Genomic DNA, 23,871 nt, shown 5'->3' with positions numbered 1-23,871 from the left:
GCTAAGTGATCTGATTCACGGATGTTGTCCTTCCTGTGTTATGTCTTTTCTTGGCATTTTGACCAATGCAGTCACCTTTACTTTAGCTTGTGTTCGTCTCACGCAGCTAGTTTAAAAAGCAGGAAAACCCACTCTGTTAATGTTATTCACAAGTGTGAACAGCAATGTAAATGTGATCAAAAAGCTGTCTGCTAACTTACAATACTCATTCTGTTTTATATTTTTTAATATGATCTTCAGACTGTTTCTCTCATGCACTAACTATTCTATAGCTTATAAAATGTCTTATGTGAAAGTAAGTATATGAAATGTGTCAGTAACAACAATACAACTTTTTCAGTTTCCCTCCACTCTTACAGCCAATCTTAAAGCCATTAGTCCAGTCACAATAATGTTAGCTTCTAGCTTATAAACATTTTGTTTCATGCTCATCTGGATGTGTTAATGGGCAACACAATTGTGGATGTCAGTGATGTCTGCCATATAATGGTGAAAAACCTATTGTGGCTCCATGTATTAATCTAGTTTTATTTGTATAGTGATTTTTTTAGAATTATATCTATGTGCAATAAGACATGAAACAGATTATTACAATAATTAATAATATAATTTACCCTTTACTATTTTTTGGCTGTGGAGTTGGACTAATTGTGCAGTTGCTTTTAGAAAGCTGTCTAAAATGTCTGGGAAATGGTTTTTGTGCAGCTATGTCACCTCTGTCACTGGATTGTGAGGTTGTGGATCCCTGTTGTTCCCTGGTTGCCTTCCAGCATCCTGGTGTCTGAGCTACAAGAATACTCACAGTCCTATCATGATGCTTAGGCTGATTACTGCCACAGTTTGGCAACAGTTATTTTTTAAGATCCAAGTTAGTTGGCACCAGGTTCTGGCAAACACACAAACAATCTTGTTGTGAAATAGTGTTTGGCCAGACATGACAGTGAAGATTTGAAATTCTTAATTATTTATCTAGGCATTTTACCTGTTGTGGCACAACAAGACAAAAAAAGCAGGATAATTGCATGACAGGAGCCAGAACCATGCACAAGCTGTAATCACATCGCTGTCCGTGTTGTGGACAAGTCTTTCATTCCCAGGCTGCAGTGTGAGATTGGCATGGTAAACCAGAGACTGTTCAGGAATCAGACAGGGTGCACTGAGCAGTCATTTCCTATGCATATCACACCACATGGGCTTTGTTCCACCCCTTTAGGAGTCCCACTAGCTGGTCTTAATTTTACTTTAAGTTTGACTTTAATGGAATAAGTGAATGAGATCTTACATTCTGTGTGATTCCATTTCCCTGTATTTCAGACACCGCTAGAATTTTATGTCAGGTAATTTTGTTGCAAGACGCTGACAACGGCCGTTGTTATACCTGTCTCACAGTGCATCGTAAGACCACAGTGTATACCGGCCATTGGTCTGCTCTAGCTGGCAGTATGCAATTAGAGGCTTTCACAATGCTGTGTACAGATGAGCAAGGGGAACAATAAAATGAACCACCACAAATATAAAGTACAGTATTACATTCTGGCACTTACTTACAAAAGTCAATTTTCAAACGATTAGGGCAGCTTGTAATGTGCCATCTTTCAGTATTGGAGCATCTGTGGTTTGTTTGAAACTTTGTATTTATAAAGTAATTAGAATATAAATTGCAGATGCTTTAAAATCTCTCTTTTTGTAGTTGCTGTATCCATTTAGGAGTTGTGTTTAACTTACTGTGGTTGCTGGTAGCTGCTGTGTACGTGACAAAAAGCTCCCTGTTAATGACACACAGTTTGGATGCCCTGTGTATTTGTGTTGTGCTTCTAGTTGATATTGATGCCCTGCTGTCATGTGGGACATGAAAAGCAGTCAAAACCGACTGCTGACACACAACGTTAATGTTACACACACAGTGTCCCAGCTTTGCTGAATGACAGGACTGGTGGCATGGTTTCTCTATATCTAATTACACTGTTACGTAAGGGTATGCATAAAACAAACTATCTGCCTGCAAATATTAGTGAGTCATTCATTTATTGCATCTCTCCTCCCTCGCGATGAGTTGGATAATAAGTGTGTCGAGGTTTGTGTGTGTATCTGGATTAAGTCTGAGCTCTGGCTCTTAAAAAGTCATTTTGTGGGAGAGTACGGTTCCTCATCTGAATTGCTGCATGTCTGTGTCTCTGCTGCAGTAGCGTACCAGAAACCACCTTCGACCTTCACGGAGACATCCACAGTGGAGCTGCCCTTCCTACCAGCAAGGTAACATACAGACTCATGCATGTTTATATGCTTTGTTCAGATAGGAGCATTCTGATCTGGTTTCCTAACCAGATTGCTACACTGATCTTTATTAAGATGGTTATAATTTGTTTTTGTGTGAAAGGATATAGAGTAAAAGGCAACTTTTTGGTGAATGTCTAGAAGTGATGTTACTGTAGGGTTTGTACAAAGAAGAGGACTGGTATCAGATGGATTCTCTGTATTTATTCAGTCCACGGTTGGGATGTGACATGTTTTTAAGCAATACATCATCATATTTTTATCAGTATTGATCTGCTGATAACTTCTTAAGTTAAGCAATCTAGGCAATGAGATGTGGCTATTTACTGCAAATGTATATGTTATTGTCCAATGAATTAGTGCACTAATAAGATATATATGCTATATCCTATATACACGAGAGAATTATAAGAGTACAGTTTTGATTTTTGGTACGCTTTTTGGTCGAACAGTATGTTTTGAGATCCAGATCCATAACCAAGGCCAGCTTGATTGAGCCTGTCTGCAGTGCATTAACACTGTTGGCGGTCAATGAAAGGCTTATTATACGCTAGTCTGTATACAGTTATTTGAGTATAATCCCCAATGTATTGAAATAAATGAGGTAAAGTGGATCTGTATTAAACTTTTTTCATTTCCTTTCTTGTGCACACAGAGCTCAGGAAAGCTGGAGATGGAGAGAGGCATGGTCAAACCCATGATCAGAGGAGAGCAGCAAGACAGGTCAGACACTGTTTTCTTCTTCTGTGATCAGGCTTGTCCTTTTTCTTCTTGACGTCCATCGTCTCATGCGGTTCTTCTGTCTCATCAGGTCTCAGGACATTTCAGCAGACAGGACAGAGTTGACTCTACCAGCCAGCATTGAATTCAGAGACAACTGTAAGTATTCTCTCATGTAGTCTCTGCACTGTGTCAGTGACATAGTCAATAGCTGGAAACTATTGAACACTTGCTTTTACTGGAACCACAGACCTGACCTAACTACATTTGTAGCAGTGGTTTTCAATAAGTGTTTAATGCTTTGTGTAGGTACTGCAGAACTCTTCTCATGCTGTGGATTTGCACGTAAAGTTAGGGTAGGAGATTTCATTCTGATGCACTTTTTGTTAAATTAGTGTAACTTCTCTTTACAATCCGACCGCAGCTCGTCTTCAGGTAATGCGCGTCCATGTAATTGAGAGGCGTGGCTTTGGAGTAAGCTCCGAGAGAAAGGGGCATGTGTTTACTTTTGAAATCTGGCTGAAAATCTCCTACCCTACCTTTAAGCACAAAATCCATTATAACATTTGTGTGGAGGCTTCATCTGACTAGCATTAAATTAGATTTTTTTGTATATTGTTGAAGTTAGAATAACTTTTTTTAGGCTTTTATTTGTGTAGAGAAATGTTTGGCTCCCCCAGTGATGGATATTTTTTGATTACTGTAGTGTGAAGTCATCCCTAAAGCCCATTCTGAGTCAAGGAAAATAGTGATCTATGTAACGTGTATGTCGTTTAACTAACAGAAAGAACTAAAGATGTAAGTTAAAACAAGATGAAAAAAGAGGAAATTAATAATAGGTACACAAATGCTTTAGGTGTTTTTCAGCATGTCTCTACTGCTTTAACACTTGTAAAACATGAGTCATTGAAAGTGATACAATTACAGGAATATTCAGGTGATTTCATCTGTCAAAATGGATTGATTGATCTTTAGAATTGTTAGGTCTATTTACAGGTCAGTGAAAGAACCAGTCCTTAATTAATGCCAAAACATGACTGTCTCACTGGATGGAGAAATATTTTGACGGAATCCACCTAATACTAGTATTTGATTTTCTGCTCTCTCTTAATTGTTTCCTTTAGTGGATGAAATCACTCTGAACTGGGTTGGTTTTGGTTGTTAATTTTATTATAATTAAGTTCCAGACAGCATTCAAAGTCTCCTAACTAGGTCCTACTGAAATGTTTCCCACAATCTTTGTAGATGTAAGCTTCTCTACTAGTTTGCTCTGTCTTTGTAACACGCCTGTTTATTGACTTTCCTTGTGCTCTAGGGCCTTAGTGTGTCTGTGTGTGCTAAATACACTGTATATTTGCCATAGTGTGAGATCATCTGTTTTTTCAGGCAAGGCAATGTTCACAGGGCGTAGAGTGGTGGAGAGTCCCCACAATGCTCTTGAAGGAAATACGCTTGTCGGCACATGCTTCTTTTTACCGTGTCCACCTTCGTGAGATTCAGTCCTAAACCTTGTCAAGAGACCAACAAAATATTAGAAAAGACCACTACTTTTTATGTTGCTTTTAGAACAGCCGGTGAGAAAATCCAGTAGCAGTCATTGGTTTCAGCCTGGAGAGAGCACTCCTGGTACACATTTTGGCACTACGTGAAAATGAAATACTTACTAAATTGTCATGATTGGGATCCATCAGCACTATTAAATACCGAATCCCATCAGTTTGAAGCTGAATAAAGCAACAGGCACTCAAGCAGCCTGTTTTGAACCTGGCCAAAAACAAGGTTTTAAGCTGTAGCGCCTGTTTGAAACTTATAGTTGGTACCCTAGGCAGCATATTCTGCCTATAATTTCAGAGTTGGGCATTTCAGCATAAATTCAGATTCTTCAGAGCCTTCAGACAGCCTGTAACACACTTTGTCTCAATACTTGTTTTTATGGGTTTAGGCTTGATCAGTCATGTTGGCAATGCCATAATTCATGTACAAATTGGATTAGCAGTTGGTACAGGAATTTTGGGTTCTAGCATAGTTTTGATCCAAATATCCTAAACTTCTTTTACAAACTAGAAGTTTGTTTTTCCCATGAATAATCTTCTTCCTTCCAATCAGAAAGAGTCAAAGTGAAATGAAATGAGATTAAGGAGCTACAACAGAAATTCTAACATGAGTGCTGTCCTGACTCCTGACACTGCAATATTCTGTCTGTACACAGCTGAAGACACTTTCCTCTCCGCCATCATCAACTACACTAACAGCTCCACGGTTCACTTCAAACTGTCGCCCACATATGTCCTGTACATGGCCTGCCGCTATGTTCTGTCGCCCTCCTACCGACCTGACATGTCACCGTCAGAGAGGACTCACAAAGTCATCGCCATCGTCAACAAGATGGTGAGCATGATGGAAGGAGTCATTCAGGTTAGTAACACTACATTTTTATATGAAACTAAAAATGTGCACACTGTGTATTCTTAGTGTATTTCCTTGCCGTTATTTCTTTGTCTCTCTCCATGGTGCTTGTGTTGTAAGATCAAATGTTTTTAATTTATCCCACTAACTATATTCTTACAACATTTGAAGTTGTAAGGTTTGTGTGTGTGTGTGTGTTTTGTTCTCTTACAGCTTTTGTCCGGTTACCACCAATGTCTGTCATTTGTATGTTACCTTGAGCTTGTTGTTAAACCTGTCTTAACCCTAAAACTACATACTGTATATACTGAACTTAATTGCTATCCTTTAGTGCAGACAATAATTTAGATCATTTTTATCTAAGGCAGTAGTTTTTTTTTTTCCAAAAAAGTCTCCAAATGTCAGTGTGGCTTATTACAACAAATGCCTTGTTTTCTTATTTCAACTGACTTGTGTGTTTAGCTCCTAGCCAGGTATTCATTGCTGTTGGCATGCAGTTAAGTAATGAAAGGCAACAAACACATTCACACTACACATACACAAACAGGCACTAGATCTATTTCTGTCTGCGTGTAGTAAGATTCCATTTCATAGGGTTTCAGGGAAATACTTTAATTATTGCCTAAAGGGTGCCCCTTTGTGTGCATGTGTGGGGAGGTGGGGGTGGGATTTTTTTGTTCTCGACATTAAATACTACATGTAAACCAGACACTGCACATCAGAATATTTCTGGAGCATTTCGGGTATGCTGAAAGATGTGCATTGCATACTGCACGTTACAGTTTGTCCTAACACATCACTTTTTTAAGTTTTTTTTAAAATGATTTTTCAAAGGTAATAGCAATACCAGGAATCCTTTCAGCACAACTAATATCTTCTGACATTACCATTTATTGGGTTTCAATCAAAGGTTTTAAAAATTCTAGATTTACCAAAGACCCTCCAGCAGCTTTTTTGTGTGTGTGTTTTTAGTAAGTATTCTTTACTGCAGTGAACAATTCCACTATGGAAACAGCATAATCGTGGCTAAACACAGTTACAGAGATATAAGTCATAAATTATAGCTTTAAGCTTAGATTTGTTTAGATTTGTGTTATAGGATACAGAGTTAATGCCACAGTTGGTAACACAAAGGGCCATTATTCCAGTTGGATTGTATAAAAATTGATTCTAATTGGTACTTTCCTGTTTCAACCTTCTTGGCATTAATATTCTCAATCTCAGACACTGTAATGTTTTGTTTGTCGCTGGTTGTATGTCTCAGCTAAGCTTCATCACTTAAATGTATTCTGGATGGTTTTACATTGTAAACCATGACCATGCAACCAAGTGTATTTGTATGTGTGTGCGTTACATGGCTCTGTCCATACTGTAGCTGTTGACGTGTTTTCTCTTTGTCCTGTGAATGTGTCCTCCTCTTCCTGTTCCTCTCCTCCTCCTCCTTTTCCTTCCATCCAGGAGATTCCTGAAGGGGATCAGGTAGGATAGCACATTAGCACTCTGTGATATGGCTGCTAAAGACTCGTCTGTACCTCTGTCTCACTTTCCTCTCTCTTCAACACTTCCTTTGGGGGTGGGCAATGTGACAACTTCTCTACAGTTAGGTATTCTACAAGTTTGTAGGATTATTTTGCAAGATAAAGGAAATAAATAGCACAAATACAATTTGTGCAGGCTTTACTGGATACTTTTACATAATGTGACAATGACCCTGAAGATAATGAGCTAATGAAAAACAGTATTTTAAGAATACACTGTATGAATACATTAATGTAATGTAATGTAATTTATTGTCAAATGGACCAACATTTGCCCTTATTTTATACTAATGTATATGTACCAGGATGTTGTACATATATTATGTATATTATGTACATGTATCAAACTTAAACCTAGAAACATTTTGAACAATGCACAACATTAAAATATTTTTCTGTGTTTGCAAGGGTCCACTTAATGTGAATAGAATTCAAATACTTTATTTATCCCAAGCTGGAAAATTTTGCTGTTGCAACAGCAATTTACAGGCACAATTTACAGAACATCTCTGCATGGATGTTGGCAAGCCCCCTTGAGACCAATCACTTGGTTTTGGCCAAAATACAGAAATAGTTGTAAATTTTGAATTTTTAGGATTTGCCATTTGGGAACTTTTAACACATTGCTAAGTCTATATTCTATAGCTGCTCTGTATAAGTCTACAAATCCTGACAATTAAAAAAAGAAGAAATATGTAAATGAAGCCACAACAAAATACTAATGATAAGAAAAAAATCATGCTGCCCAACCTCCTCTGCCTCTCCCCTATCTTCTATCAATGTCTCTTTCTCTCTCTGCTTCTTCAACGAGCCCTTCTTTGTTGCTGCTGCTTCTTTTCCCCATTCTAACAGAAGTGTAAAATAAAGCCGTAATAATGCATCCTATCCACAGCTGGAAAACTAAGCAACAACAGCAACATCAACCTGACTAATTCCATTCAGCTTCCTGGACCTGCCTGATACTAAACCAAAAACAGAACAAAAACCAAAGCAGCCACTCTTCTCCATTGTTGCCCCATCTTTTATTTCTGGCATCCATTTTTTGTGACGTCACATCTCACTTCTCCCACTCAACAGTGATGAGATGAGACAAGTTGCGTCCCTCTGGCCTCCTCTGCTTCATGTGTCTGTTTGGAACTCCATTTAATATGTTCAACCATCCATCTGTGTTTTATTAATGTTTCCTAAATGTTTTATTTTCTGGATGCACTTGGCTCCATCTCACATTCTCTGGCTGTTCTGAATGAAGGGTATTATGTTTCTTTGTTACGTTGGATTTGTGTTAAAGGCAGGGATAGATGTGTGCAGGGGAGTGAGCTTTGCACACCCCTCCCTCTACGAGTGGTGGGGATATTAACCAATCAGCTCCCCAGACACTGAGCTCTATCATCCCCGTTGATCTGGTCATTTAAACTGTGAAGCAGGTAGTGATAGTGTCCATCTTCTATTCATTTTTATAGACTGTAAGTAATCTGGTGTTGAGCACTTCACTCTTTCCTTAGGTAGCACAGTCCTTTAGCTCAACAAGGAACTATAATGTTTCTTTGAATTCATTTATCTGTTTCTGTTCCTGGGCAAACATAGTCACATAATCTTCTGTAAAGTCACAAATGGTAGTTTTTATTCCTCAATTTGTGTATGGATTGAACACATGGGATATACAGTTTAAATAGGAGTGTCTGGATATCTCATTGATAGCCAGGTCAGCTTTTCAGCTGGTTGTAAGCCAACTAGCTGGCTGTCAATGGATAGATACAAGTAAACCTATTTCCCAAAATATAAAGCTATTCCTGGAGAATTATTGGCTGACAAATATCAAAAACTACTCATAAGACACTGATCAATTAACATTTAACACAAGAAAACATAGAAATGTAATCAACATTGATCATGACCATAGTAACAAGCAATTGAAGTCAAATATAAATTGATTTTTATTGCCAGATTCAAACTTTTTAGGCAGATATATATTATGTCCAAAAAAGATTGTTCTTATCTAGAGTCCTTTTTAGTGGGAATAATCCTGTTGCTTGCAGTTTGAAACAGCAAGTATGAGGCCTAAGGACCACCAGAAATCTGCACTTAAAGGGGAAGGCCGGTGTCAGGTGACCTGGAACTGAGGTTGGGTCTGGGAGGAGAGAGGAGCGGTCACCTTTGTTTCAAACTGTTAAACATCTCTGGACTTACAGACAACTTTGGGACAGTGATGACCACTCTTCTTTTCAACAGCCGCTTGGCTTAGAGGGAGGGGTGGGCCGGGCATGAGTCTATCCCTGAAGTAACTGCTGCTTTTGACTGCCACTCAAACAGAAACTCCTTCTGTCTTCCACCTTCTTTTAGTTCTTTAGTGTCTCCTGCATCCTGCTGCTCTGAAAACCTACTGTGTGTGTGTTTCTTTGTGTGTGTGTGGGTTTTACTTTACAGAAGCAGAAGAACATTGCAGGAGCCCTGGCTTTCTGGATGGCTAACGCCTCTGAGCTGCTCAACTTCATCAAGCAGGACAGAGACCTGAGTCGCATTACACTGGACGCCCAGGACATCCTAGCACATCTAGTCCAGATGGCCTTTAAGTAAGTCTGAGTGATTGTGAAAGCATGGTTTATCAGGTGCCATTGTTGATGGCAACTAAAATTCAGAGGCATGAGCGATTATGTGTTATGTCCTTAATATGATGTAATGTGTTGGTCGCAGGTACCTGGTCCACTGTCTTCAGGCTGATCTGAACAACTACATGCCTGCATTCCTGGATGACCCTGAGGAGCATAATCCACAGAGACCTAAGATCGGTACTGTTCACAGTGCCGTACAGACACATGCAGCATCATAAAGTCTTTTTACACTTGTAGGACCTGAAATAATTAAATATCTATTATTGACCCTTTCACAGTGGACAAAAACACTATCATCACACATTTTGCTTTTGCCCTCAGTAGGAAAGGGCACAGTAAGCATTTACACCTACCTTTAGGTTAAAAGCAGTTACATGTGTCAACTCCACCTGCAATCGGAACTGATGAAAACATGACACTTGAGTAAAAGTTGACCTTCCTGGTCAATCTGAGTTTGTGTCCTTGATATTCATGGATTTACAGACACATGGAAGTTTTTTGTCATGTAAATATTCAATATACCAGCATCAGCAAACTTAAAAACGAGTTAGTCTCATTCTTGTTTCTCCTTCCAGAGGATGTCCTGCACACATTGACAGGGGCAATGTCACTGCTGCGTCGCTGTCGTGTCAACGCCGCTCTGACTATCCAGCTGTTTTCTCAGCTCTTTCACTTCATCAACATGTGGCTGTTTAACAAGCTAGTGACTGACAGAGAATCGGGGCTGTGCTGTCACTACTGGGGGGCCATCCTCCGGCAGCAGCTCAGCCACATTGAGGCCTGGGCAGAGAAACAAGGACTTGAGCTCGCCGCTGACTGCCACCTTAGTCGAATTGTACAGGTAAAAGGAAGACAAGCGACATGATTGGGTGTCAGTGTTTTCTTTAGTTTGTTTGCTTGTTTTTTTTTTAGTTTTTTTTTTTTTTACTTTCAGTGGAAATTTCATGTTATCTAAGGTGCTTTTTATCAGATTTCAGGGACACATACATCTCCCAGGCAAAACCAGAAATTATAGCCCAGATCAGCTGTCAGATCAGATTATTACTATTACTATAGGGCTGGTGCAAACGCACCAATAGTACCAATAGTTATCAGCCCTTTCAATGCTGGGTTGTTGTATGTTTAATGCTACTCTTTGTTGTGAAAGGCACGTAGGTGGAATAGCAGAGCATTTGGAAGTTGTCACAGCACTGTATGATTAATCTCTCACACAAAAGTGGCCATTTGGGTCTTTTCGTAGTGTGCATTTTTGACGGGATCATTCTCTGAAAATTCTCATCATCAATGTGTTAATTTGTTGGCAGTTTTAGCTATCCAGCTGGGCACAGCATGAGTTGCCTTGGTTGGGTGTCTGTACTGTGGGTTTGTTTATTTTTGAGGTCACACTTCTAGCTTGAATTTATCTGTGGTAACTTAATTGTCTCAATTAATTCTTTTTTTCCCAATGAAAGGAAAGTTTCCACTAAAAGCTCTGTCCTTATATCTTTAGCAATAAACGAAGTGGTGCAGCTGCATTTGTTGGTTTATGAAATCATGTTGTGCTTTTGCCTTCGTTCCAGGCTACCACCCTTTTGACTATGGATAAATACTCCATGCAAGACGTCCAGAACATCCACAACACCTGCTTCAAGCTCAACTCCCTACAGCTCCATGCGCTCATGACCAACTATCACTGTGCCCCAGATGAGCCGTACATCCCGCCTGTAAGACCCATGCCAAAATTCACAAATGGACAACTCCAGTGTAGATGCCAGGTTGTCTGATATGTGTGCGGCTACTGTCTGTGCGTAGGAGCTGATAGACCATGTGGTGGCAGTGGCAGAGAACACGGCAGATGAGCTGGCAAGGAGTGATGGCAGAGAAGTCCAGCTGGAGGAGGACCCAGACCTTCAGCTGCCTTTCCTCCTTCCAGAGGATGGCTACTCCTGCGATGTGGTGCGTAGCCTCCCCAATGGTCTGCAGGACTTCCTGGAGCCACTACTGCAGAGAGGTAAAGTTACTTAAAACGACTAATATTCATTTTCTGTATGTAAACATAATATCTCAAGTTAAAAATTAGTTCCCTATTACTCTTTATATTAATAGAGTTGTGCCTCCCTGATACTGGTGTAGGAGTAGCAGTGTATTGCTGCAGGCCTTAAGAAAAAACCATAATTATTTGACATTTTGAAAACACCGCACACTTGGTTGAGCTGTTCTCATATTTCGAAACCTTAATGTTATGACAGACATTAAAGTTTCATTGCAGACTATTGCTTACAGTAGTTGCAGTTGTTTACTAAAAGTAAATAAATTGACAAAATACTCATAGTGGTCATCGTAATTACTGCATGGGGTGTTTATTTTTAAACACTTTGCATGTGTATTTCTTTTGTTAGGTTTTTGTAGGTTAACCCCACATCCACGTTCTCCTGGTACCTGGACTGTCCACTTTGAAGGAGCTGACTGTGACAGCCACTTCTCTGCTGCTGACAACTCTGAAATGGTAAGAGTGTCAGTCTCTCACTGTGTGTGTGTCTCTCTGGGCATCCAGGGTGAAGCTGGTGCCACAGAGGACTTTGCTGTTTTAGTAATGCTGACTCAGAGAAGCTGCAAATACTGAAGTGCAGAGTAGATTTGACAGCTAAGACTGGACAAATAATTCTTAGAGCTGTAGAGTCTTTGATTACTGCAGTAATTTCAGGGCAGCACTGTGTTGCTTTGGTGAGCTGGAGTTCAGGTTACTTTATTTGTACCTGTAGGTAGATTGATTTTGCAGATGACATTCTTTGACACGTACACAAAACACAATAAAGTTTCCTTGATTAGTTAGTTTGTCACAGCGGGTTTGAAAAAAAAGTCCTAAGTTTTCAGGTGACTAAAAAAGGTAAAATTCCTGAACAGACCCTGAGCTGTAAGCAAGACTGGCATAGCTTAACTGTTTTTAGAGAAGCTTGTATATGTGTGTGTGGTCTCCAAGTTAGAAAGGCAGTGATTAGTTAGTACATAACAACCCTCAGAGAGACAAACACACACACACACACACAATTTATTCAACACCACCTCTTTTCATCATACACACTAAGCCACTTCCTCTGTAATTGGTCTGTTTATCCCTGCTCTACTATTTCATGACTGTAAGCTATAATATAATAATGCAGACATCTCTCACACACACACTGATTAATAGTGTGTGTTTAGGCTGGCTGGAGGGCTGAGGCTGGGCTTGTCTACAGTCCTTACACTATTGTTACAAGTACAGTACTGCTCTGTATCCACTTCAGCTCAGTGGATATGTAGTTTGTGATCAGTGTTCCAGAAAGAACATTAGGACTTAAACAATTTTTTTTCCAAAATTAACCCCTTTGTTTAAACTGCTTTAATATGCAGTTATTGTCAGCATGAAGATCGGTATCCTAGTATATTCTAAGAGCTATCTCGACCCTGGGTTGTCAGGTGGTTGGTTGTCTAATAAGCCAGCATTTTCAGGTTACCCTTGATGTCGCCTACTCTGGCCCCCGGATGCAACTTACTATATTTGCTGGTGTTGGCTTTACATACCGCAAAACATAGTCACCAGTAACCAGGGTCGGTTTCTCAGCGGGTGTGTCGCAGAGTGGGGGAAAAACAAACTTGGAGCGGCTGGTGTTCAGTTACTCCTCTGTCTCCATGCAGAAGACAGGAGAGGGAGAGTGACTAGAAGAAGCCATGCTAACACTAAGCTAAGCAGAGCTGAGCAACAGAGACAGATGATGTTCACACAAACAGGTGAACGGGACAGCACAGAGACTTGAAGTGATGCAATACATTACCCTACATTGGTCTTCATGGGAGGGAGGAGAAATGGAAACGGCATTCAACACCATAGTGCCCATGAATCTCATCCAAAATCTCAAGATCTTGGGACTTTTCTCATCTGTCTGTAACTGGATTCTGAGCTCTGTGACAGACAGACCCAAGTAGTGAAAATAGGCAGCTTCTTCTCATCAACACTGATGCTGAGCACGGGTGCCCCTCAAGGCCGTGTTCTCAGCCCTCTCCTCTACACCCTGATGACCCATGACTGTGGCCAAGCACAGTTCCAATGCAGATACCACCATCACTCGGACAAGTGGTGAAGACAGCAGAGCACATCACCGGCTATCACCTCCCCTCCCTGCAAACCATCATCAACACACACTGCCTCTGGACAGCTCAGAAAATCATCAGTAAACCCAAACACCCCAGCCACAGACTCTTTTCAATGCTGCCATCTGCTAGACACTACTGAAGCATCTAGAGACTCAAAAACAGTTTCTTCCCCTCAGCCATTAGACCGCATTTCTCCACATTTCTGCACATTCTCCTTTCATTTGCATACATGTGTATATATTTGTACATAGTATTCTGCAATATTTTGATATTTTGATTACTTTTTTATTAGGCCTTTTGTTTTGTTGTGCTGTCAATACTGTTCGTATGACAGATAAACCTTTTTGAATCTTGGAGATAAAATCTTTGATGGTATATATTTAAATTATTTAACTCGAACCATCATTGAGCAGTCTGTATTTGTCTGGCTGACCTAAAAAGATCTCAGAATTGACCATGTCTTAAAGAAAACTTACTCTATGGCAGCGTAGCTTAGTAATTGCTGAAGGCTGGAAGCTATATCTGCTATATAATAGAAAGTCTAGCTGGCTAAAATGCAGCCTTGATTAGTTGGATGCATTGTCTCAGTTCAACTGTAATTTTCTTGATTCAGTATTTGTGTTGACATTGTCAACTTTATTTGCTCTGCATTTATGCAAGAATGGTATTTACCCACATACGACAACACTGAAATACCAACACACAAAATTACACAATACGATGCAGACATATATTTTTATAAATCTTGCATGAGTGTGTTTGTTTTGGAGTGTCCTTAGTCAAAATACTTTCGTGGGAAACCTCAGAACTGTACTCTTTCTTTGTTTCTTCATCTCTTCCAACCTAGTCACCCAGCCCTGCTCAAATGATCCCTGCTCTGTGTGTGTGTGTGTGTGTGGGTAGCCATGATGTGGTTTTCATTCTTGACTCCATTCCAGCGACCACAGGTTCCTCTGTGGTCTTCCCCTTTCCCCTTTATTCCTCCTTCATTCCTTCCATCCCTTTCTCATCCCTCCCTCTTTTACTCGACAGCTTCATTTTCCTCTGAATTCCAGACGCAGAGTACACATTTCAGGAGCTTCACTTAGTTTTCCTAAAACACTTACTTTAGAGACATCATCTTTACTAACAGTTGACCCTTTTTGTCCATCTTTATTTTTCAGCCAATGAGGAAAGAGCCGGAGGTTGTCACGGTAACCCTGAAGAAGCACAATGGCATGGGCCTCAGCATCGTGGCTGCCAAGGTAGGAATCGTCACCTGTGGGTTTGTGTGTGTGTTAAAGAGTTAAACAACTGTGGAACATGTGAGTTTGTGTTAAAACTTCTCCCTCAAAGTTGTATGTATTTTAAGAAACTGAAGATTGACAGGAAAGCTATAAATAACTTGCGTGTGGTGTTTTTTTCTCCTGGCTGTGTTGATGTGTGTGATGCTAACCGACACTGTGCTGACAAAACAGGCTGCTGTTTTTAAATAGACTCCTTTCACTGTTGAGTCTGACAGCAGTGCAGAGACTAAACAGTGACATGAGTGCAAAGAAACTTCTGGATGAGGGCTGAACAGTTGTATGCTCTGCTCGGTGTGCTGGTGAAAGGCGAGTGGGCAAAGCTGCTGTGAGTTTGAGTCAGTGTGGATCCAGGTGTTTGTGTTTGTTCAGAAATCTCACAAATCAGAGATGCTGATGAACCTTTAGTGTTTAACCTGTTGTTTAACTCAAACTATAGTGTGATTTTTATTTATTTAAATAAACTAAAGGAATGTACACAATTCTGATTAAACCTACCAACAGCAGGTAAATCTTACTGTGTGTATGCAAAAGGTTGTATGAAGTTTATCCTCTCATTGTCACCTGAAGATGAGCTGCGGTCTGTGACTACGGCCATCATGTACGTACCTCTCTGGTGCGCGCAGAGCAGGAAGAGAGTGACAACCAGCCAATACTCCATGCAGGGTCCTCCCAGAGGATTGGCTGATGTTTTTAGCGTTTTATAGCTTCCACAGATGATTAATATTCTTCGTTTTAATGCGAAACTGCCGAACTAATTGGCTGCTATCGGATTGTAAAGAGAAGTTAAACTAATTTAACAAAAAGTGCATCAGACTAAAATCTTCTAACCTACCTTTAAGGGAGCAAACTGTTGTAATCACAATCAATGACCATTATTCATTTGCATGTGTAGGCCAGTATTGAGAGTAGTAGAGTGCCAGTACGTCCTCACAGACCACTGACTGATGTAGATTTCATTTCATGAGAATCCAGCTACCTTGAAAGATTTTCTCATTTTGCCTTTGTACATCTCAAATTTGAAATGAAACTCTTAACCCATCAGAGGGATACTAAGAATAGCCAACACAGCAACAACACTCTGGCTATAATTTCTAAGTGTTTAACACCACACCTTTGTCAAAACCCTCAACATTCTTGGCTTGACATCTTGAAAGTTTGTTTTTTTTCTCAATTCAATGAGAAGAGGCCAAATGCAAAAAAAAACTTGACTGCAACTGCTTTCAAAGGTCCTCACACTTGTTTTGTTGATAAAGCTGTGGACACACCACACTTTCCCAGTCTTAACAAAAGACTAGAAGGACACTATAACAGACTGGCTTCAGCAGGTTTGTTTATGACAAGGGGGTCACACACTCACAAACAACTGCTCCTAAGGGGATCACAGACTACAGGATTTGTCAAACCAACTTAAGCCAACAGAATGCAGCAAACATGGTGGCGATAATGCGTCAATTTGTTGTTTGCCAATCGCCAAAAACTCAAAGAGGAAGAAGAAGAAGAAGAAACTGACAACAGTCAGGGGTTTCCACAGTGACCAACAAATTAGAGGTGGATCTTTCACAGGTCTCGACTGATCACATGGGGTTCTGTGCTGGTTTGCAGTCTTTACTAATGAACCCATGTCTATAAGACCTGTGCTCCATGTCCAACGTATTAAGACAATTTCTTGCGAGTTTCCTGCTAAAGGTGAGAGCTTTCCTGTGTGGCTGTGCTTGGAGAGGAAGAGTGGGAGGAAGGATGTACTGAGGAAACCTCCTTGCTCTGTTTATTTTCAAATCTGTGTATGCATGTATGAGGAGGAGGCAAAGAAATGTATGTGTGGTGGTGGTTGTGGGGGGGGGAGTAGGAAAGTCAGGTAGAGTCAAACAGCTGCTTGCATTCTCGTTAAACTGGGCTGAGCTTTTGTTCTCTTATATAATTCAGTGTGTGTGTGTGCCTGGTAGAGTTGCAGCAGGCTCCACCTCAGTCTGACCAGCCGGCGCCCCAGCCAACATTTCACCTCTGGATTGCTGCCTGATTCTCGGGTTTCTTACTAAATGCTCTGCAATTAGTACCTCATGGAGGCATTTTGTGACACTCAAGGAATTTACTGCATCTTTTTAACCACATCCATTGGACTTTTTAAAATCTTTTAAATTTATACTGCTTTTATTTTTATACTGTGTTTTATTTTTTAAAATGGCCTGTAGTAAATTCCCTACAGTTTTTTGCCACACATGTAGCTCACAGTTGTTTTTTATTCTACTCCATAAATAGTGATTTAAACTCTTCTGCTGTTCAGACAGTATAATTGGGAGATTTCAGACTTGTCAGTTCATGTAAGCAGGTTGGAGCTCCCTCTGGGATTAGAGCAGGTGTGCACAGTTTTTTGTGTGTGTCCTCCAGTCTGGATCGCAGACTAAGAAGCAGCAACATGTGGTTTTCTGTGGTGGGCAGGAAAGACCAGGTAATGGCACTTTTCATGTCAAATTTCTTTGAATAAACCAGGTTTAAAATGTGATTAGAAAGGAGCTGGGGCGTACTTTTTGTTTACTCATTTCTTAGTATACTACAAAATGCTGAACGTGTATTCAGAAGCACATGCAGAGGCAGCTGGTTGAATGTTTATTTATCCAGAATAATGGCCCTCTGGTTTTTTTGCAGTTCATGTTTGCTTTTGGGGCCATTCTGCCAATGGTTAAACTAAGATACACATCAAAGACAGATGGTTAAAAGAGAGTTTCTGTACTCAGCCCTTCACCTAAAATAAGCCCACAGAGAAATATGTTATTTGTTGTGGCTATTTGACACATATTGTGTATAGTTTCCACAAAAGCAAAATCTTTCTCTGACCCAGGTGTTGTGACTTGTTGCATGACAGTGATCCCATTTAAGGAAAATAAAAGGTGTTTGCTTGAAAAATACCATATTGTTGAAGCCCTTCTGGATTGAGCATTAAAAGGGCTTGCTCAAATTTGCATGTGTGTGTGAGTTTCATGGTATTGTGCATGTCCTCTCTCCTCCCTTGTTTGTGTGTTTACACATTTAGCAAAGCCGGAGAGAACTGACCAGTCCCTTTTTTTACAGATTTAAAAGGTTGTATTATGTAGCAATTAAATTAAATTATTTTTCCAACAGAAGTTGAGGTTCTGTGTGAGTGCATTTGAGCACAGATAAAACATGTATAAACTGCAGAAAATGGAGCCTGGTATGATTCATTACACATACAGTTCTACATGAATTACTTGGGTTGGGAAAGCTCTGAAATAAGACTGCAGTGTTTGTTTGTTCCACAGTGTATTTGAAGTATTGGCTCTATTTGTGTTTGTTAGCTAATAGAATTGTGGAACAATAGCATGAGAGCATTCCCCCTGTGAGGGCTAGAACAATGAGAGGATGTATTGCGCACACACACACACACACGTTTGCTTTCCTGTAGAAGCTGCAGGCAGGAGGTGTTTACAAGTTGTGCGAAGATTCATTGTAAACTCTGTAAGTCACATTTTAGCAGCTTTGTATGGAACAAGGGGACAAGTTATATAAGTTGTATGAAAATTCATCTACCAAACAAGCAGTTGTCATGCTTTGAGCAGGGAAATTATTGATAGGCTTTAAACATGTTTTTTTTCTAATGTAAAGATGGACATTTTTATTTTATATTAGCTTTATTTCTCAGTCCTGGAGATTGCTTCTTTTGTTTATTCGCACTAACAGCACATGGTTATTATGGTACTTTAAACAAGATGGCAGTGCAGCATTGCATTGTTCTGAGGGGGTCAAATTCACTGCAAAGCAGTGACTGTATTTGCCCAAGTCCTCATATTGATATGTATTCTGACAAGATATCATGGCCTCTGCAGAACTTTAAGTTTGTTTTCTGATTCAGAAACGTGTTTCTGTTGTGGAGCATTATTATGATTAATGGGTTGACAGAAGAAGAAACTGTCCATACTTTATATTTAACTTGTGGGTAAAATTGTGTTTCCCTAGATTATAGTTGCCTCTTTCTATTTTTCTATGCATGCTTGCTCACTGGCATGAAGGATAAAAAAGGAAAAGTTGTGCGAATGCACTCCAGGTTTAGTTTATACTCAATGATGAGGAAAAGGCTGCACTAGCTCAAATATATAATGGCCCCTTTTCCAGCATCCAGCATTTGCTTGAGGATGAATTTGATACTTCATGACTGATAAACTTACTTTGAAGACATAAAAACAACCTTGATGACACTGATGTTGCCAGCTTGTTTTCAGACATCTGCTTGGCTTTGCACCCAAACTTGCTAAACTTTTAAAACTGCAGTATAACTAGCGATCATAAAGGGTGTAAATGTGGAGGCATATGGAGCTGTAGATGTAAGTTTCTCAGTGTGATGAGGAGACATATAATCACATCACTGTGTTTTCTGTCTTGAGGAAAACACAGGCAAGCTTTGCACACAAACAGCACATTAGCTTGTTTAGAGCTTGTTATAGCATAATAGAAAGATGAGTTGTTGCATAATACTTTAACCCCACTTAAAATGACTACATGCCAGAACTACACTGATTTGAGATGCAAGTTGCACTGAAATGCATATCTCATTGTTGTGATGGCTTTTTAAATTGGTTAGGACTTTCAAAGGTCATGGTATTTCTATCCAGACTATAGTATGAGGCTACAAAAAGGGACCTGGCAGCTTCAAGGTGTGTTTGATTTGTTTTGTTAGGACCCTTTACTTATTACTGTGAAGACATGGATTTACCTATTCACAGAGTTTTGTTTTTCAGTGTAGTCTCTCAAAGTGGTTTGGTGAGTGTGATTTGTTATAATGCTGATCCGTTGACAGCTGCTTAAGCAACACAGCTGGTTTTACTTGGGCCGATGCCTCAACATGGGCTACTAGTTTTATAGCTTCATTAACAAACCTGCTGTGCATGTCTGCGTGTTCACGTGTTGCAGCGTGCCCCATGTCTGTGCTGCTTCTTTGTACACATAAAGAAATACGTTTTAGGCTTGTTGTAATAATTTGCTGTTGTGTATGTTTATTCTTTGTAGCTGCTATTCAGGACTAGTGTAGCTGGTTCTCGGAGGTGAATGTCTGTTTTTGACACTGCATTGTTTTTAAGACAAAAGTGCAAAGGACATCTGAAACATGCAGAAAAAAAATCATATTTTCACCACAAACGAAAGTGTGTTGGTGTGGGCTCTATGCTGGTCCACTGTACTTGTATGGAATGTGAACTCCGGCTGAACTTGAATGTGCTATGACAAGACCAACTACACGTCTATGGTGTCCACAAGGGGTATGATAACTGCTTTACGGATTAACACACACAGTTGCTAATTTTCGGCATCAGCTCCCCAAACTCAATCATAATCAAGTCACACCTCAAGGCTGTATGTCAACATTTCAACAAGAACTCCTATAACGCACTGGAGTGCTCCTTAATTTGCTGAAAATCCTCCTCTGGAGGATTCAGGAATCCATGTAAGTCTCACAAGCCTGTTTTGACGCCTGGGTCTCCATACTGGATAAGAGTAAAACACTGCCAGCTCGAACTGAAACAGAGGCTCTTTAATGTCATCTGTAATGTGTAACAGACATAAAAAAGTCAGAATTATTTATTGTTCGCCTCTCGTCTTTATGTCATTCACAGGAAATTCGTGCCTGCATGAACCCAGCTTCATTATTCCATACACACACCAAAAAAAGCACAGCTAAGAAGAGCTATAACACTGTAGCTTAAAGAGTCTCAGGCTCATCTGTCTTTGTCTGCCCTTGACACAGATATGTAGATGATGAATGAATTTCTTTTCACTCTGTATAATTTTAAAATGTTCAAACGTAGAAAACAATTGGTCGGCTTTGTGCAGAAAATAAGAAAGTTATGTGTTTATAGATACACTTTTGATATCATTCTATTACAGACAAAGACTTTATTAACAACCCTCACATTTGGCAAAAATATGTCACAAAGTGAAAGCCTGGGACAGCATTTCATTTAGATGTCAACACAAAGATCTTTGCAGCTAATCATATTATTTCTGGTTTACTGTATTTTCATGTCTCCACATATTCAAAAGTTGGTTCCTGCTACAGGAACAGTTGGATTGTACAGCTCAGCTTTCCATCAGGCCTCCCTTGCTGTAGTTTTTATCCACCACACCTGATGAAACAGTTAGTAAATATGTCCTAGCTATTAACCCCTGCCAAATTTTGAAGAGATGTGGCTTCACACACAGACAAGCACACACTCTGTCCCACGTTGTCTAAGAAATAGCAGCAATTAGGAGTGACTTTATAAACCTACTGTGATACTTAATGTCTATGTGTGTGTGCAAATACTTTCTGTGAAGCTTCTCATTGATTTAAGCTGTAAACTTGACTACAAGCTGTTTTGGGGTGTGTTGTTTTTTTGCTATTTTTATTCACTGTGTGTTCATTCATTTCACTGCATCATTGTGGAGACAGCCAATCTCAAAAGTGGAAAGAACTGAAACTTTCTTGTGCAGTATAACATGTCTGTTGAATGTCAGTCCTCACAAGTGTTATGGGTTTTGAAAGACAATAGAAGCTCCACATGCCACAGATATTAAACAATTTACATTTTACAGTAAGTGAGTTAATCACGGCTTCCTGGTTGTTATTTATTCATTTTATTTCATTATGACTTTGCTAGCTTCACTATAGTTTTCTGGCTTGTAGAAGTGTTTGGCTGCACATAGTTTAAGCTTAAAATTGGTCAGTTTTGATGGAATAATGCATCTGACATAAGTCATTCAGTAACTGTTGTTGGAATTTTTGATATATGCATATCAAACCCTTTGGCACAACTGGGGTGTTTAGAAGGTTAAAAGTGGGAGTAAATCTGCAGTGAGTTGAGAGATGTCCACACGTTTTTCTGCCAGGATAAGGGAGGATTTCTTACTTTATCCTTACTTCAGGAGGCCTTGCATTGGAAGTGGAAAATAGTTTCAGATTTAGATCAGCAGTGTCTTCACAAAGACAGATTTCTGAAATATTTGTCTGGTTTTAGGATAAACGGGTCGATGTATGAAACATCTTAGTTTATAAACTGGGTAAGAAATGTAACTAAAATTCTAATTCTTGGCAGTTTGAACTGGTTCTGTTCAGTGTCAACACTTTTACACATAAAATTGTTTTTGAAGTTGGACTATCCAAGCCCTCTGTCAGAGTGAAAGCTCAAATGAACAATCCTCTTCTTTGGAAGAGTAGTTTATGGCATACACTGCGCTTATTCTTATTGATCTGTTTGACCATAACTGATCTTTTTGATATTTTATGTCTTCCCTGCTGCTTTGTTAATTTCTCTCTAATTTCTGTGCAGGGTGCTGGTCAGGAAAAGCTGGGCATCTACATTAAGTCTGTTGTCAAAGGAGGAGCAGCTGACATGGTTCGTATAAACATACAAACTGACAAAAAAAACTGTAAGGATAATCATGCATGTGATTGTGTATGTGTTTACACAGGACGGCCGTTTGGCAGCAGGTGACCAGTTGTTGAGTGTTGATGGGCGTAGTCTGGTTGGCCTATCACAGGAGAGGTAAAAACATTCCCTTATTTTCATTTGATTTGAAGTTGTCAGAACACATTTCTGTTTACACAGCAATCATGTAATGTGATGCAAATTGTAAACAGGCAAATTCTCAATTGAAACGTGTTCATTCTAATTAAATTTAAAAAACATATACAGACAGCAGGAGGGAGATGCTTTTTTGTTTTACCAGATCTTAAAGACCTCGGGGTTAAATTGTCTTGGTTTTTTTGCATCCCATCTGTCTTTGTTAAAAGACAGAATTTCCAGCATGTCTGGGACACACAGCTTCAGCCCTCTCGATGCCAGTTCTCAGCATGTAAAGGCTTGATTTTCACTGTCACTGCTGTGCTTTGAGTCAAACTAGATTTGCAAATAATTTGTTTAATTGCTAAAGCTTGCAGAGAGGATTTCCAGTGTCACGTCATTTTTGTGTTTTTGTGCGTGCGTGCGTGTATCACACCCTGTCATATTTTTTAAATGTGGTGTTCTCTGCTCAGCATCAAGGAGCTGATGTTACATCTAACCCTTGAGCTATTTCTGGGATTAGGTTAAATGTCTGTGTACATACTCACATGAGTAAGTAACATGTGCTCTGTGTGTGTGGGTTTGTGTCACACAGCAGGATTGTACCCAAATTAGAGTAAAGTGAGTCTCTGGCAATGACAGATATAATCCATGCCTCCTCTCTTGTATAACAAAGGCATCCCAGTCTGAACGTTTTTTTCTCTTTAACAACTGACAGTAGAGCAAAATATATTTAATCTAATAAATGGACAGAAAATGAATGACTTTTAGTTGGGCTCTTTGTCCACTTGCAGTGTCAGTTTTCTGTACAACTACAAAGAAGTTCAACATACATCATTGTCAGTTCATTGAAAAATGGTTCCATTCTACTGTGTTTTTACAATGTTACTTCTCTTTCCACGACCAAAACCAATGAAGAAGGAGAGGGGCTTCCTATATCACACAAAAAGAAGAGATAGAAAAATTTGTGTTTTCTAGTACTAAATTTCACTAGAGAATCAGACTTTATCAAGTAAAGAACAGATGTTAGATGTGCCTGTGGACACAGATTTGTAATTTCAAAATTAACCAATGTATTTTTTTAATGAGACTTTTAACAATGAATTCTTTCTTGTTGTATGTTAAAACAAGACATAATGTCACAGCAGGATTAGTTGGACTGAGAAGAAAATTTTCTTATATTTTCTGACCTTTTTAAATCTGTTGTATCGGCATCAAAGTATCGTAATACTTAGATTCGACATCTCTCTGATCAGGGCGGCAGAACTGATGACGAGGACAGGCTCAGTTGTGACTCTGGAAGTCGCCAAGCAGGGAGCCATTTACCACGGACTGGCTACCCTACTGAACCAGCCGAGCCCCATGATGCCCAGGGGTAAGCTAT

The 23,871-nt window shown here is 39.6% G+C and overlaps 1 protein-coding gene across 8 annotated transcripts in view; it reads left to right on the top strand.

The window, feature by feature from the left end:
- The window catches only part of afdna (afadin, adherens junction formation factor a), an 81,100-nt gene that overhangs the window by 39,983 nt on the left and 17,246 nt on the right, over window positions 1–23,871 (top strand). For 6 of the 8 annotated variants that reach the window (XM_028396642.1, XM_028396639.1, XM_028396640.1 and 3 more), the window contains exons 11-25: window positions 2,184–2,253; window positions 2,930–2,997; window positions 3,086–3,153; window positions 5,204–5,409; window positions 6,859–6,879; window positions 9,363–9,508; window positions 9,630–9,724; window positions 10,123–10,388; window positions 11,107–11,250; window positions 11,339–11,537; window positions 11,926–12,032; window positions 14,821–14,901; window positions 22,254–22,319; window positions 22,396–22,469; window positions 23,744–23,862. In XM_028396642.1, the coding sequence (XP_028252443.1) occupies window positions 2,184–2,253; window positions 2,930–2,997; window positions 3,086–3,153; window positions 5,204–5,409; window positions 6,859–6,879; window positions 9,363–9,508; window positions 9,630–9,724; window positions 10,123–10,388; window positions 11,107–11,250; window positions 11,339–11,537; window positions 11,926–12,032; window positions 14,821–14,901; window positions 22,254–22,319; window positions 22,396–22,469; window positions 23,744–23,862 (1,730 nt within the window). The remainder of the gene's footprint in view (window positions 1–2,183; window positions 2,254–2,929; window positions 2,998–3,085; window positions 3,154–5,203; window positions 5,410–6,858; window positions 6,880–9,362; window positions 9,509–9,629; window positions 9,725–10,122; window positions 10,389–11,106; window positions 11,251–11,338; window positions 11,538–11,925; window positions 12,033–14,820; window positions 14,902–22,253; window positions 22,320–22,395; window positions 22,470–23,743; window positions 23,863–23,871) is intronic. The other 2 variants (XM_028396646.1, XM_028396643.1) reach the window with 1 other exon arrangement.

Source organism: Parambassis ranga, chromosome 24, assembly GCF_900634625.1.
Source record: "Parambassis ranga chromosome 24, fParRan2.1, whole genome shotgun sequence".
NCBI classification, from domain to species: Eukaryota; Metazoa; Chordata; class Actinopteri; family Ambassidae; genus Parambassis; species Parambassis ranga.
Note: the sequence above shows the minus strand (reverse complement) of the source record. Positions and strands in the feature narration are given on the sequence as shown.